This window comes from Microcebus murinus, unplaced genomic scaffold (assembly GCF_040939455.1).
Source record: "Microcebus murinus isolate Inina unplaced genomic scaffold, M.murinus_Inina_mat1.0 scaf003_hap2_Mmur4.0, whole genome shotgun sequence".
NCBI classification, from domain to species: Eukaryota; Metazoa; Chordata; class Mammalia; order Primates; family Cheirogaleidae; genus Microcebus; species Microcebus murinus.
Genome location: NW_027438949.1, coordinates 592,342 through 606,517, shown reverse-complemented (window position 1 = coordinate 606,517; position 14,176 = coordinate 592,342). Strand labels below are relative to the sequence as shown.

At 45.5% G+C, this 14,176-nt stretch overlaps 1 protein-coding gene across 2 annotated transcripts in view; it reads right to left on the bottom strand.

Annotated features, from left to right (window-relative positions):
- Positions 1 to 14,176, bottom strand: part of TEX28 (testis expressed 28) — a 67,691-nt gene that overhangs the window by 5,492 nt on the left and 48,023 nt on the right. For both annotated transcript variants that reach the window (XM_012757286.2, XM_020285020.2), the window contains one exon: positions 11,226 to 11,953. In XM_012757286.2, the coding sequence (XP_012612740.1) occupies positions 11,226 to 11,953 (728 nt within the window). The remainder of the gene's footprint in view (positions 1 to 11,225; positions 11,954 to 14,176) is intronic.

Sequence of the window (14,176 nt, the reverse complement as noted above, 5' to 3'; positions counted from 1 at the left end):
GAGGAGACAGAACAACTCCCAGGCTTTTGGTCTGAGCTGAGATAACAAACTGGAAGACAGGCAAGACTGGTGAGCATTAGTGAAGCTTGCCTTGAACCTGGGACAGGCTGAGTTTGAGCTGCCTGTGAAATAACCCAGCAAAAATGGACAGAGAACTGGGGTGCAAGACACAAATATGGGGTAATTGACGTCATGGGTGATTCCCCAGGGAGAGTGTATAAATGAGGAAAAGGCTTAGACTGAGGCAGTCGCACATTTAAAGGTCACATAGAGGAGGATAAAGTAGCAAAAGAGACTGAGAGTAAAATCAGGAGATTGTGGTGTTACAGAAGCTAAGGAAGAACAAGGTTTTTCAAAAAAGAAGTGATAAGCTATAAGAAAAGCTCCTGTGAGGTTAAATAAGAAAATTCCTGAAAAGCGTCCAGTATACTTCTAATATGTAGGTCTTCTGTGGTCTCAGCCACGGTGTGGGGGTTGGTGGGGAGGGGTGGTGGAGATAGATGTAGGCTCCAAGTTTTCTTTCTTTCTTTCCTTCCTTTCTTTTCTTTCTTTCTTTCTTTCTTTCTTTCTTTCTTTCTTTCTTTCTTTCTTTCTTTCTTTCTTTCTTTCTTTCTCTTTCTTTCTTTTTCTTTCTTTCTTCTTTCCTCTATCCCCTCCCTCCCCCCTTTTTTTTTTGACAGAGTCTCTCTCTGTTGCCTGGGCTACAGTGTTGTGACCTCAGCCTAGCTCACAGCAACCTCAAACTCCTGGGCTCAAGTGATCCTCCTGCCTCAGCCTCCTAAGTAGCTGGGACTACAGGTGTATGTCACCATGCCCGGCTAATTTTTTTCTATTTTTAGTAGATATGGGGCTTGTCTCAAATTCTTGAGCTCAAGCAATCCTCCTGCCTTGGCCTCCCAGAGTGCTAAGATTATGGGTATGAGCCACCCTGCTCCGTCGGGATGGTTTTCTTGTTTCTTTTTTTGTTAAAGTGAAAAATGTTAAGAATTTTGGCAGAAAACTAAGAATTCCAGGCCAGTTGGGGTGGCTTACACCTGTAATCCTAGCAATTTGGGAGGCTAAGGAGGGAGGATCGTCTGAGGTCAGGAGTTCAAGACCAGCCTGAGCAGCATAGCAAGACCCTGTCTCTACAAAAAATAGAAAAATTAGCCAGGCATGGTGGTGCACACCTGTAGTCCCAGCTACTTGGGAGGGTGAGCCAGGAGGATTGCATGAGCCCAGGAATATGAGGTTGCTATGAGCTATGATGATGCCATCGTACTCTAGCCTGGGCAACAGAGTGAGATGCTAAAACAAACAAACAAACAAGAAAAACAAATAAACAAAAAACCTAGGAGCTCCAAAAGGAACCAATGGAGAACTGAAAAATACATTAATTTAAGAAGTCAGTGAGGGGTTTAAAAGCAAATTAGACCCACGCAAATAGAGTTTTAGTGACCTGGAAGATAGTTCAGAAGAAAGTATTCAGAATGTATAGAGACAAAGGTTGGAAAACGCAGACAGGAACCTAGAAGACATAGGCATATGGTGAAAAGGTCTAATGTACATGTAACCAGAGTCTTAGAAGGGGAGGAATGAGAGAATAGGGCAGAATCAATAATGGCTGAGAATTTCCAAAACTGACAAAAGACATCAAGTCACAAACCCAAGCAGCAATGCAAATCCCAAGCAAGATAAATGCAAAGAAAATCACACCAAGTGTCATCAGAACAAAAACACTAAACACCAAAGAAAAACAGAGGATCTTAAAAAGAGCCAGAGGAAAATAAGACTGATTATGTCCCAAGGAACAACAATAGAATGACAGCTGCCTTTTCAACAGAAACAATGAAAGTCAGAAGAGAACAATCAGTTGGGACAGTAGCTCAAGCCTGTGATCCTACCACTCTGGGAGGCTGACGCAGGAGGATCACTTGAGCTCAGTAGTTCATGAAGGGAACAATTTTTTTTAAAATGCTTAGTATTTCAAAAAGAAAACAAATGCCAACCTAGAATTCTGTGCTCAGCAAAAATATCCTTCAGAAATAAAAGGGAATGTATGACATGTATGTGGCAGTAAGGCGACACTGCATATTTAATACTATGGAATTGTTTTTAAAAATTAGGTGTGGTGTTTAGACTATGTCAACAAAAAGATCCATGTTTCAGGTACACACTGAAATACTTATAGATAAACTGGTAAGATATCTGCCCTTTGCTTCAACACAACAGGGATGCGAGGAAACAGTTCAGAGAGCAGCTCAGACCTCGGGTCAGGCCTCCTCCGAGACCCAAAAATGTGGGATGCCCCAACCTTAAGGAGGAGAAGTCTGGGAGGAAGAAATGGAAGTTATCGCGCCACCTGTCAACATGACCTGAGCCTGCAAGAGGACTGAGCAGATACCTTGAGAGATGTAAGCTCAAGACTGGATCCCTGGAGCCAAGACTCTCAGAGCGATAGTGAAGCCTCTGTTAACTGCAGCCTTTTCTCTCTGAACCTTGTCTCAAAATGAATCATACCAGAATATTGTTGGACAGAGGAGCTAGAGTTTGGATGCCCCCAAAGACCTGGTATCCAGAAGGGAAGGACAAGCACAGGGACCTGGCAGATTCACTTCAGGACATTTTCACTATATGAGGAATTCAGTACAAGATAGACTATAGGAAAATGTCATGCACGCCCATCTGTGAACACAGCCACAAATACAAAGCAAGAATGAGGTTCTTGACTGCATGGCACTTGAGCAGTTTCTTTTTATTTAATTTAATTTTTTGTTGAGGTAAAATTCATATAACGTACAATTAATTATGCAACCACCACTGCTGTCTGGTTGGTTCCAAGACATTTTCATCAATCTCCCCAAAAAAATCCATTAAGCAGTCACCCCCCATTGCCCTGGCTCCCCAGTGCCTGGCAACCACCAATCTGTTTTCTGACTTGAGCATCTTCTTATTGCTGAACCTTTAACAGCAATTCATGAATGAGAGATGTAACAAAACCATGAGATATGTGGAGATGGTCCTGGAGAAGTTGCTAGAAAATGACAGGGAACCAGAGTAATGGGGCAGTGTGGCATTGTGACACTGGTAGAGAGGAGAGGGCAGCAGGAGTTAGAAACCCAGGAGGTGCTGCCTGTAGGAAAGAAGAGGAAGGTGAGGTCCGGTCAAGATCTTGATCAAACTCCTCGACTCTTCAACCCAGGGTGCTCCATTGATGAATTTATCAAGAACCATTAACATTTTTTCTTGGCCAGGCGCAGTGGCTCATGCCTGTAATCCCAGCATTTTGGGAGGCTGAAGTGGGAAGATCACTTGAGGCCAGGAGTTTGAGACCAGCCTGGGCAACATAGCAAGACCCCATCTCTACAGAAAATTTAAAAATTAGCCAGGCATGGTGACACACGCCTGTAGTCCCAGCTACACAGGAGACTGAGGCAGGAGAATCCCTTGAGCCCAGGAGTTTGAGGTTGCAGTGAGCTATCATGCCACTGTACTCCAGCTTGGGTGACACAGTGAGACTGTATTTATTTAAAAAAAATTTTTTTTCAATCTTTCAAGGACTTAGCTTGCAGATAGGAAGCAGAAAGGAATTGTGAATTCAGTCTCATGAACATCTAATTGACGCTTGTGTTTACAAGCACTAAGTTAATTCTCACAACTATTACCTCCATTTTACATATGAGGGAACAGAAGATTGCAAACTTAAAGCACCTTGTCTAAGGTAATTCAGTATTCACCTGGCAGAGAGGAGGCTGGGCCAAACCTAAATCCAGAATCAACCCTCCTGACCCTGCCCTGATGTTCCCAAGACACATCAGGTAAGGTCTTGGCACATGTGGAGGAGGAAGGGGTGGCTGAGTCCCTTTAGGTAGGGAGAAAAAGAGGCACCAGTTTTGTCAGCCTCTTAAAAAGTTAGGTATATGGCTTTGGTTTGAATGTCCCCTCCCAAACTCATGTTGAAATTTAATTGCCACTGTGATGGTATTAATGGGGGGGAGCCGTTAGAGATGATTAGGCCATGAGGGCTCTGCCCTAATGAACGGGTAAATCCTGTTATCACGGGAGGGGGCCCCTGATGAAAGGGTAAGGTTTGCCCCCTCCCCCCCCTTGTTCTCCAAAGATGCTGGCACCTTGATTGATACTGGATTTCCCAGCCTCTAGCACTGTGAGAAATAAATATCTTTTCTTTATAAATTACCCTATGTGTGGTATTTTGTCATAGCAACACAAAAAGGACTAAGACAGAAAATTGGTACTAAGAATCGGGGTGTTGCTATAATAAATTCCTGAAAATGTGGAAGCATCTTTGGAACTGGGTGATGGGTAGAGGCTGGAAGAACTAGCAAAGCAGGCTAGAAACAAGCCTAGATTGCCATGAACAGAGCAGTAAGGACAACTCTAGTGAGGGCTCAAGAAGAAGTAAAGAGCTGTCAGAAGACCCTAAAATTTGTTAAAGATTACTTAAATAGTCATGATCAGAATGTTGGTAGAAAATATGAACAAGAAAGGCCATTCTGATAAGGTCTCAGGCAGAAATGAGGAACAACATACTGGAAATTGGAGCAAAGGCCTTCCTTGTTATAAAGTAGCAAAGACCTTGGCTACTGTTCATGCCCCAAGGGTTTTATGGAAGGCAGAATTTAAGAAGGTTGACCTAGGGTATCTGGTGGAAGAAATCTTTAAGCAAAATATTGAAGGAGGCACATGGCTAGTTTTAACTGCATACAGTAAGACGTGAGGGGAAAGAAATGACTTATAATAAAAAGAGAAGTACAACAAAAACATTTTGAAAAATTTCAGTCCAGCCCCCTCTTGCTGTCTTGCTCTCTCACGCTCTTTTACCCTTACACCTTCCACCATGGGATGGCACAGCAAGAAGGCCCTTGCCAGATGCCGGCACTTAATATTGGACTTCCCAGCCTCCAGAACTGTCAGAAATAAATTTTTTTTCTTAATAAATTGCCCAGTCTGTCGTATTCTGTTACAGCAACAGAAAGTGGAGCAAGACACATAGGCTTACCCTATTATCCTTCAGTTCCATATTCAAAAGTATATGCTCACAAAACAACTTATACAAGAATGTTCATAGTAGTTTTATTTGGAATACTGTGGGGCAATAAAAAGGACCACAACAAACTGGAAGAATCACAAAATAGCAGACATAAAAGACTACATACTGTATAATTCCATGCATATGAAGTTCTAGAATAGACAGAGCTGGAGAGACAGGAACCAGACAGTGACTGCCTATGTGAGGTGGACATTGACTAGAAGGGCATGAGGGAACTTTCTGAAGCAATGGAAAAGTTCTTTTTTTTTTTTTTTTTTTTTGAGACAGAGTCTCGCTTTGTTGTCCAGGCTAGAGTGAGTGCCGTGGCGTCAGCCTAGCTCACAGCAACCTCAAACTCCTGGGCTCGAGTGATCCTTCTGCCTCAGCCTCCCGAGTAGCTGGGACTACAGGCATGCGCCACCATGCCCGGCTAATTTTTTTTTATATATATATATCAGTTGGCCAATTGATTTCTTTCTATTTATAGTAGAGACGGGGTCTCGCTCTTGCTCAGGCTGGTTTTGAACTCCTGACCTTGAGCAATCCGCCCGCCTCGGCCTCCCAAGAGCTAGGATTACAGGCGTGAGCCACAGCGCCCGGCCTGGAAAAGTTCTTTATTGAGGTTTTAGTTGTCAAAGATACACTTTGATCAAAACTTGTTAAGTTGTACACCTAAACTTAAATGCAATTTTACTTTTAAAAATTATCTGTTTAAAAAAACAACTTTTGGGAAAGAATAAATGGAGAGGCCACTGAACATAGTAGTCTTGGAAGACCCATGAGGAGACTGAGCAGAGCCCTGTGGCTGCCCTAATGAAGTACCACAAACTCTGAGTGGCTTTAACACCAGAAACGGACTCTCCCAGTTGGGGAGGCCAGAAGCCTGAGATGGAGGTGCTGGCAGGGTGGGTTCCTCCTGAGAACAGTGCAGAAGAGTGAGTTCCAGGCCTCTCTCCCAGGGCACAGGGTTGCTGGCAACCTTTGGGGTCCCTTGGCTTCTCCTGCATCAGCCAACTTCTGCCTTTGTCTTTCTGTGGCATTCTCCCTCTGGGTGTGTCTGTGTCCAAATGTGCCCTTTTTATAAGGATACTAGTCATGTTGGATCAGGGTCCCACCCTACTCCAGTATGACCTTGTGTTAATTTAACTCATTACATCTGCAACAACCCTATTTTCAAATAAGCTGGTTTGTTGTCATCAAGTGGAGCTTTGAGTGAGTGGGTGCTGTGGCATGAATTGACCACCAAGTCTGAGGTTAGGTCTAGGGAAACAGGAATAGGGTAAGAAGCAATGTCATCCTCTCAGTGGGTTTTCTCCTACGACTATTTTAGTCATTCAACAAAGATCTCCCAGCAATAGCTCTTCCCCAGGCATTGATCCACCCACTGGGCTGCATGGGTGAAGAAGAAAGAGGAGGGCTTTGCCCGCATGAAAGTAGATGTCAGACAAGTCCATGCCACAAGCCAAGCTGCCCATGGAGCTGGGCAGGCTAGAACCGGCTGCAGGCCTTGGGGAGTAACAATAGCTTTACTGGCACTGCCCTCCAACTCCAGGGCTTATCCATGCACAGTCTCAGGAGGCCACTTCCTTTCACCATCAAGCCTCCTATTAGAGAGAGGGCAGCAGGACCCTCAGGAACCTCCCACAGCCCCCTCATTAGGAGGCTCAAGAGAGTTTCCTGCAACCCCTCCTCGGAGGTGCCCAGATGAGATCTGGCCAGTCAAGACTTTCACTTGAAGACTTCCCATGCCTTCCTTGGGTGCCATCTCTTCTACAAATGGACATTTTCTGAATCTCTTAGGGCTTCTTCCTTTCTGACCCATGGAGACACTAAGGAGCAGCAGAGCCTTCTGGTCCCCCATGAGACTGGCTTTGCTGAGCAGACAGCAAAGCCAGCTGTTCACTGCTAGCTTCTTGGAGAGCTGAAGCACCTAATTATTTCCATAAGAGGGAATAGAAGCTTGGCAAAGACCCTTCTGTCCCAAATCCTCAAGTCCACAAAGACCATGTTGCAGGAGTCAGGGGCTTCCGCACCCCCCATCCAGGCTGGGGCTTCTCTTTGGTACAGAACATAGAGTGTAGCAGGAGCCTCAAGCAACTCCAGAGGAAGCAGGAACATCCCCTGGGAGGACCCCCAAATCCAGATATCCTGAAGAAGGACACCAGGGCCACTAGGCCAGTCCCAAGCCTCCCAAGTCTAACTGAGGCTATGTGTGAGAGAGACCCTGCACTTTGCAGAATCATGGATAAGATGGTAAATTTTATGTTATGTATTTTTTTTGCCACAACAAAAAATGCACAAAAAGAATTTCTGCACATCAAAAGACTAAGAGAAATAAAAAAGAAAGAAAGCCCTTATAATGAGATATCACTTCACAAGCACAGCCACTGGGGAAAAAGGACAATAAGGACTGTTGGTAAGGACGTGAAGAAATGAGAAGCCTTGCACATTGCTGGCGGGAAGGTAACATGGTGCAGCCACTGTGGAAAACAGTCTGGCAGTTGCTCTAAACATTTACCTGGACTCACCACAAGACCCAGCAATTCCACTCCTGGGTACAGGCCACAAAGAATTGAAAACTAGTGTTCTTACAAATGCGCATACACAAGTGCCCATAGCCAAGCTTTTCGCAATAGCTAAAAAGTGAAAACAACCCAAATATCCATGTACTGATGGACAGATAAACAAAATATGGTCTACCCATGCATGGGGATATTACTCAGCCATAAAAAGAATGAAGTACTAATCCACACTGCAACGTGGATGAGCCTTGAAAACATCATGTTCAGTGAAAGAAGTTAGACCCAAAAGGCCACATATTGCATGATGCCATTTATATGCAATGTCCAGAATAGGCAAATTCATAGAGATAGAAAAGAGATTACTGAATGCCTAGAGCTGACGATAAGAGGCAATGGGGACTGACTGCATATGGGTCTGGGGGGTCTCCTTTTGGGGTGACAAAAATGTTCTGCAACTAGAAAGAGGTGATGGTTGTACGACATTGTGGATGTATGTAATGCCACTGAATTGTACACTTTAACATTTTAATTTTACGTTATGTGAATTTGATCTCAATTTGAGAAAAGAAAGTCCTTGTCATAAATTTATATAGTTACAGCCTCAGCATCCATTTTTAGGATTCCATAAGTCGTTTGAAACCCAGCTGTACCCTGTCACGTTTGGCTTAGATAAAACTCCCCTGCCCCATGTGGTTGTTTATGATACTTGTTCCTTGTCTCACTGACCCAAAAATCAAACACACCCCACAGCTACTGACCATAATAAAACCTAATGTCCCACACAAGTGCCCCTTCCTGTATGTTTTCTTTAAACCAGCTGATCCACAAGCCCTGAGGGGAAGCTGAATGTCTCTGGGATCTGTGAATAATAAATTTCTTCAGTTTCATGTATTTTCTTTTCACCTCCTCATTGTGTCTCACCTGACACATACCCAATTCCAACTTTCCCATTTCTCAGGGCGCTCCTGGGGAGTGGTTATCTTGGCTTGTGGCCACTCTTGACAGAGACACCTCAGGACCAAATTAAAAAGAAACCAGGCCGGGCGCTGTGGCTCACGCCTGTAATCCTAGCTCTTGGGAGGCCGAGGCGGGCGGATTGCTCAAGGTCAGGAGTTCAAAACCAGCCTGAGCAAGAGCGAGACCCCGTCTCTACTATAAATAGAAAGAAATTAATTGGCCAACTGATATATATATATAAAATTAGCCGGGCATGGTGGCGCATGCCTGTAGTCCCAGCTACTCGGGAGGCTGAGGCAGGAGGATCGCTTGAGCCCAGGAGTTTGAGGTTGCTGTGAGCTAGGCTGACGCCACGGCACTCACTCTAGCCTGGACAACAAAGTGAGACTCTGTCTCAAAAAAAAAAAAAAAAAAAAAAAAAAAAAGAAACCACAACAATAAACCTACGACAGCCCTCTTGAAAGCAAACATTTAACTGTGATAAATGTTACAGGACTTTCAGTTTGAAATCTCAGTTCGTGATGTGCCAGAGGAGACATGACAATCACAGGGGCCTGAGTGGTGGCCACACAGTACCACTCAGTGTGGCCACTCAGTGTGGTCACTGAGTAACACTTCACTGAGCTGAATACATCTGTCACATACGCTTTTCTATGTCTGTGTCTAGCCCACATAAAGGTTTTGAAAAAAGATTTTCAGGAAGAATATGTTTTAAAAATGCAATAAATTCCTGTGTCCTCTGCACCTCTCAGAGAAGCCACATGGCCAGGGTGCTGTGAAATGCTCTCAGGTCTGCACTTACCAGTTGTATGGCTTGTACATGCCTCTCAGAGACTCTATCTCCTTATCTATAAAGTGGGTGTCTGAAGACTACAGGAGGACAATGCCACTTGACCTTGTGCCCTGGCTCAGCTGTGAGCACATGCTAACAGTGAAAATCATCTTCAGGCCTCTGTGCATTCCTCCTAGGAAATTTGAGCTCTGTAGACATGCTTTTTTGCTTGGTATATGTATTGGTCAGGGTAGGCTAACTGCTGTAGCAAACAACCAGCAATTTCAGTGACTGAACACAATAAAACTTATTTCACACTCACATTGCAGTCATTGGCAGTAGGGGGGTGGGTTGGGTACTGGATCAGAGTGTAAGTTTGCAGAATTCACACCAAGAGTCAGAGAGAGAGAGAGAGAGAGAACAAGAGAGAGATGTTGCCCTGCTCCCCTGTGGTCACCCCCTGCATCAAGAGGCCAGCTGAAAGATTCTGATTTGATAAGAGTCAAGAGTTCGTCTGAGCACAGCAGTCCCATGGGCCTGTGCAGTATGGAAACATTACAGGGATATGTGCTAACTGCCACCAAGCTCTACTTTTGCTTAATACAAATCTAACCTTGTAAATATCATTTCAACAAAGGGGTCTTTAATGTTTCTGAAATTTTAGATTTGGTTGCCATGTCCTATAATGGCTCATACCTGTAATCCTAGCACTCTGGAAAGCTGAGGTGGGAGGATCGCTTGAGCTCAGGAGTTTGAGAGCAGCCTGAGCAAGAGTGAGACTCCATCTCTACTAAAAACAGAAAAATTAGCTGGACGTGGTGGCGCATGCCTGTAGTCCCAGCTACTCGGGAGGCTGAGGCAGGAGGATCGCAAGAGCCCAGGAGTTTGAGATTGCTGTGAGCTAGGTTGACGCCACAGCACTCTAGCCTGGGCAACAGAGCAAGACTCTGTCTCAGAAAAAAAAAAAGAAAGAAAAAGAAAAGAAAAGAAAAGAAAAGAAAAAGAAACCTGTAATTCTGACTGGTTATCTCACTTGCTAGTGTAAGTAATGTTGTTCAGCTACTCTTATGAATTCTTAGGCCACAAAACGCTGGGAAGCTTTCCCTGGGAAACTGAAGAGGGTGATTCCCGCTCACCTCTTCTCCCAAGTACATGTAGGGACTAAAAGGACTGCAGAGTTCTTATTTTCATGAAAATACTGAGAATCTTGGCTCACTTAAGGGAATCCCTCACTCCCTTGCCAGGCAGCTGGAAGGAGTAGCATTCATTAGCCATTGACTGCAGTGAGGGGGAGAAAGTGTGGCGTCCCTGAAGGGCAGTGGGAACCCAGAGAAGGGTCCCATTAGGAATGAAGAGGACCCTTTGAGAGATGTGGTTTGCCTTTTTTTTTTTTTTCTATTGGTGGGCCCCAGTCTTGTCTTAGAGGAAAATAAAATCGAGCCACTGCACCGTGGGGACAAAGCATTCACCAGAAGGCAATCATCTTCAGAACAAATATCTGATACTTGACCTTGTACCCCAGCTCAGCTACAAGCACAAGTAAAGAGATCAGGGCTGGCAAGACGACTCCAGTCCTGAGTCAAATCTTCCCAGCTGAACAGGACCAGAGGTATCTGAGGGACTCTCGCCACCACTGCACTGTCTCCTGCTACTGCAGAGCCAGGGCTGGTGACTCTATGCAGTTGCCACCACAACTACCTGGCAGGAACCGTAGAGCTGAAGCCTCATTTGCCAGCAAGGGACAAGGCAGGTGTGGGACCACAGGAAGAGAAGCAGCCCGCTCCACTGAAGGACCCGCTGGCCCTTCTCTTCCCACTACCCCTCACCCTAACTCTCTAAGCCCAAGTCTCAGCTCCCTTTCACCCTCCCACAGATGGGTCCTGGGGGCTGTACCCTGCCTGCTTCTGTCCCCAGAGCCAAAGCAGGAGAAAGGGCTCCGCCTCACCTGCATTTCTTCTCCTGAAGGGACTCCAGTGACACCTGCAGGTCTGTCAGATACTTGTCCTTTAGGCTCTGATAGGACACCTTGAGGCTGATGTGGAACTTCTTGACTTCTTTCAGCTCTTCCTTCACCTTCTGCAACAGCAGGTTTCGTTGCTGGGCCACACAATTTGACAACTTTCCCTGTTGCAAGCCAGGGAAGTGACTCTCTAGGGTGAAGTTTTTGATGACTTTGGGCAGGCTGGTGGGCAGGCAGTCTTCCCTACCTGGCTTGGGGGACTCAAAAAATGGGGCCTTCTCACTGGGCTGCTCACAGTTGTTCGGGTTACTTTCTGCTGTCAGCACTAAGCCTTTGGGCCTGCATCCTTCCTCCAGCTCCTGGAGCTGCTGGTGACATTGGCGAAGCCTTCGCTCAATCTGGGCGATGGTAGCAGAGGCACGCTGGTTTACCTTCTCGAAGGCCTGCCGGATATGCAGGGCCTGGTGCCGGTCTGCTTTGGACACCAGCTTGAGGTAGCCCACGGTGTTCTCGTCCCGGATAGCCTTCTCCACTCTCAGCTGCTCTGACAGGTAGAGGATTCGGTGCTTGATGCCATCCTGTAAGTTCCGGGCAAGCTCCCTGTCCGAGAGGCTGCAGTGGCCACTGGGGCCATCTTCACTGGACAGGGATCTGCATGAAGGCACACTGGAGGGGAGGGTTGCACTTGTGCTCTTGGTGTATTCTGTCTGCATCTGGAAACAAAAATCACAAAATAGGTACTCTGCGACCTACAAATAATGGGAGAATTGGACACATCATGACTTCACTCCATAAAAACACACATATGCATGAATACTTATGCATACAACATTTGTGCATTCAAGATGGGGCCAATGCATACTGGGGTCAAGTTCATCTTCTGGGCTCTTCTCCCCACCTTTTCAGCATCTGACTCCTTGCTCTATGGGTGTATCTTACTACCTACGACCCCCAGATGGCTAGAATCTTCCCTCCACAATTGACCCGCCTGTTCTTGGACCTCTCCCTCTATTTTACCTTTCAAGAATTACCAACTGTGATTCTCATTTATAAAGAACTGTTCTTGTAAAGTATGGAATAAACTCATTCCCATTAACCCATACAGCTTGCCATATTGCAACTCCCAGAGAAATTTGCATCCTAACAGGTTCATTCATTCATCCAATTATTTATTCAACACATATTTCTTGAGGGCCTACTATGTGGCATAAAAGCCAGATACACTTCTTGCTCTCATAGAGCTGACAGCCCAGGGTGGAAAAGTCTATTGTAATACAAAATAATGAGTCTCTCACATGGCAAGGAATAACATTGCCTTTGAGATAGAACCCAGTTCAAATCCAAGATCTACCACCCTGAGACGTTGAACAAGTTGATAAACCACTCAGAGGCCCAGTTTTCTCACTTCTAAAATAAAGATGGCATTGGCAACATAGCTGGAGCCCAGTGGACCAGGGCAGAGTAGGGGACAAGGATCTAGAAGAGGAAGGTAGGGCCAGCTCAGGTGAAACCTTTGTTCTGTTTCTTTCTTTTTTTCTCTCTTTTTCTTTTTCTTTTTCTTTTTTTTTTTTCTCTTTTTCTTTTATTTTCTTTTTTCTTTTTCTTTTTTTTTTTTTTTGTTGAAACTGGGACTCACTCTGTCGTCCAGGCTGGAGTACAGTGGCATGATCATAGCTCACTGCAACCTCAAAGTTCCAGGCTTGGCCGGGCGAGGTGGCTCAGGCCTGTAATCCTAGCACTCTGGGGGGCCGAGGCAGGTGGATTGCTCAAGATCAGGAGTTCGAAACCAACCTGAGCAAGAGTGAGACCCTGTCTCTACTATAAATAGAAAGAAATTAATTGGCCAACTAATATACAGAAAAAGTTAGTCGGGCATGGTGGCACATGCCTGTAGTCCCAGCTACTTGGGAAGCTGAGGCAGCAGGATTGCTTGAGCCCAGGAGTTTGAGGTTGCTGTGAGCTAGGCTGACGCCACAGCACTCACTCTAGCCTGGGCAACAGAGTGAGACTCTGTCTCAAAAAAAAAAAAAAAAAAAGTTCCAGGCTCAAGCAATCCTCTTGCCTTAGCCTCCTAAGCAACTGGGACTACAGGCATCGGCCACCATGCCCGGCTAATTTTTAAAAATTTTTTTGTAGAGATGGGGTCTTGCTGTGTTGCCAAGCTGGTCTTGAACTCCTGGCCTCAAGTGATTCTCCTGTCTCAGTCTCCCAAAGTTCTGGAATCACAGGCATGAGCCACGGCGCCCAGCCTTGTTTCTACTTTGAAACTGTAAGCACCTTCACAACAGTTTGTGATGTGAAAATGCTTTCCCAGTGGCACATCAAAAGTGATTATAGGCCGGGCGCGGTGGCTCACGCCTGTAATCCTAGCACTCTGGGAGGCCGAGGCGGGCGGATTGCTCCAGGTTGGGAGTTCGAAACCATCCTGAGCGAGACCCCGTCTCTACTAAAAATAGAAAGAAATTAATTGACCAACTAAAAATATATATACAAAAAATTAGCTGGGCATGGTGGCGCATGCCTGTAGTCCCAGCTACTCGGGAGGCTGAGGCAGGAGGATCGCTTGAGCCCAGGAGTTTGAGGTTGCTGTGAGCTAGGCTGACGCCACGGCACTCACTCTAGCCAGGGCAACAAAAGTGAGACTCTGTCTCCAAAAAAAAAAAAAAAAAGTGATTATATTGTAATAGACAGCTCGGTTCGGGTATTTTATTTACTGTAAATAAATTATACCTTGATTTAAAAAAAAAACACAATGTGATAACACTACACACCCAGCAGATTGGCCAAATTTAGGCAAACAATAAGTGACAAGGGGCCGGGCGTGGTGGCTCACGCCTGTAATCCTAGCACTTTGGGAGGCCGAGGCAGGCGGATTGCTCAAGGTCAGGAGTTCGAAATCAGCCTGAGCGAGACCCCGTCTCTACCAAAAATAGAAA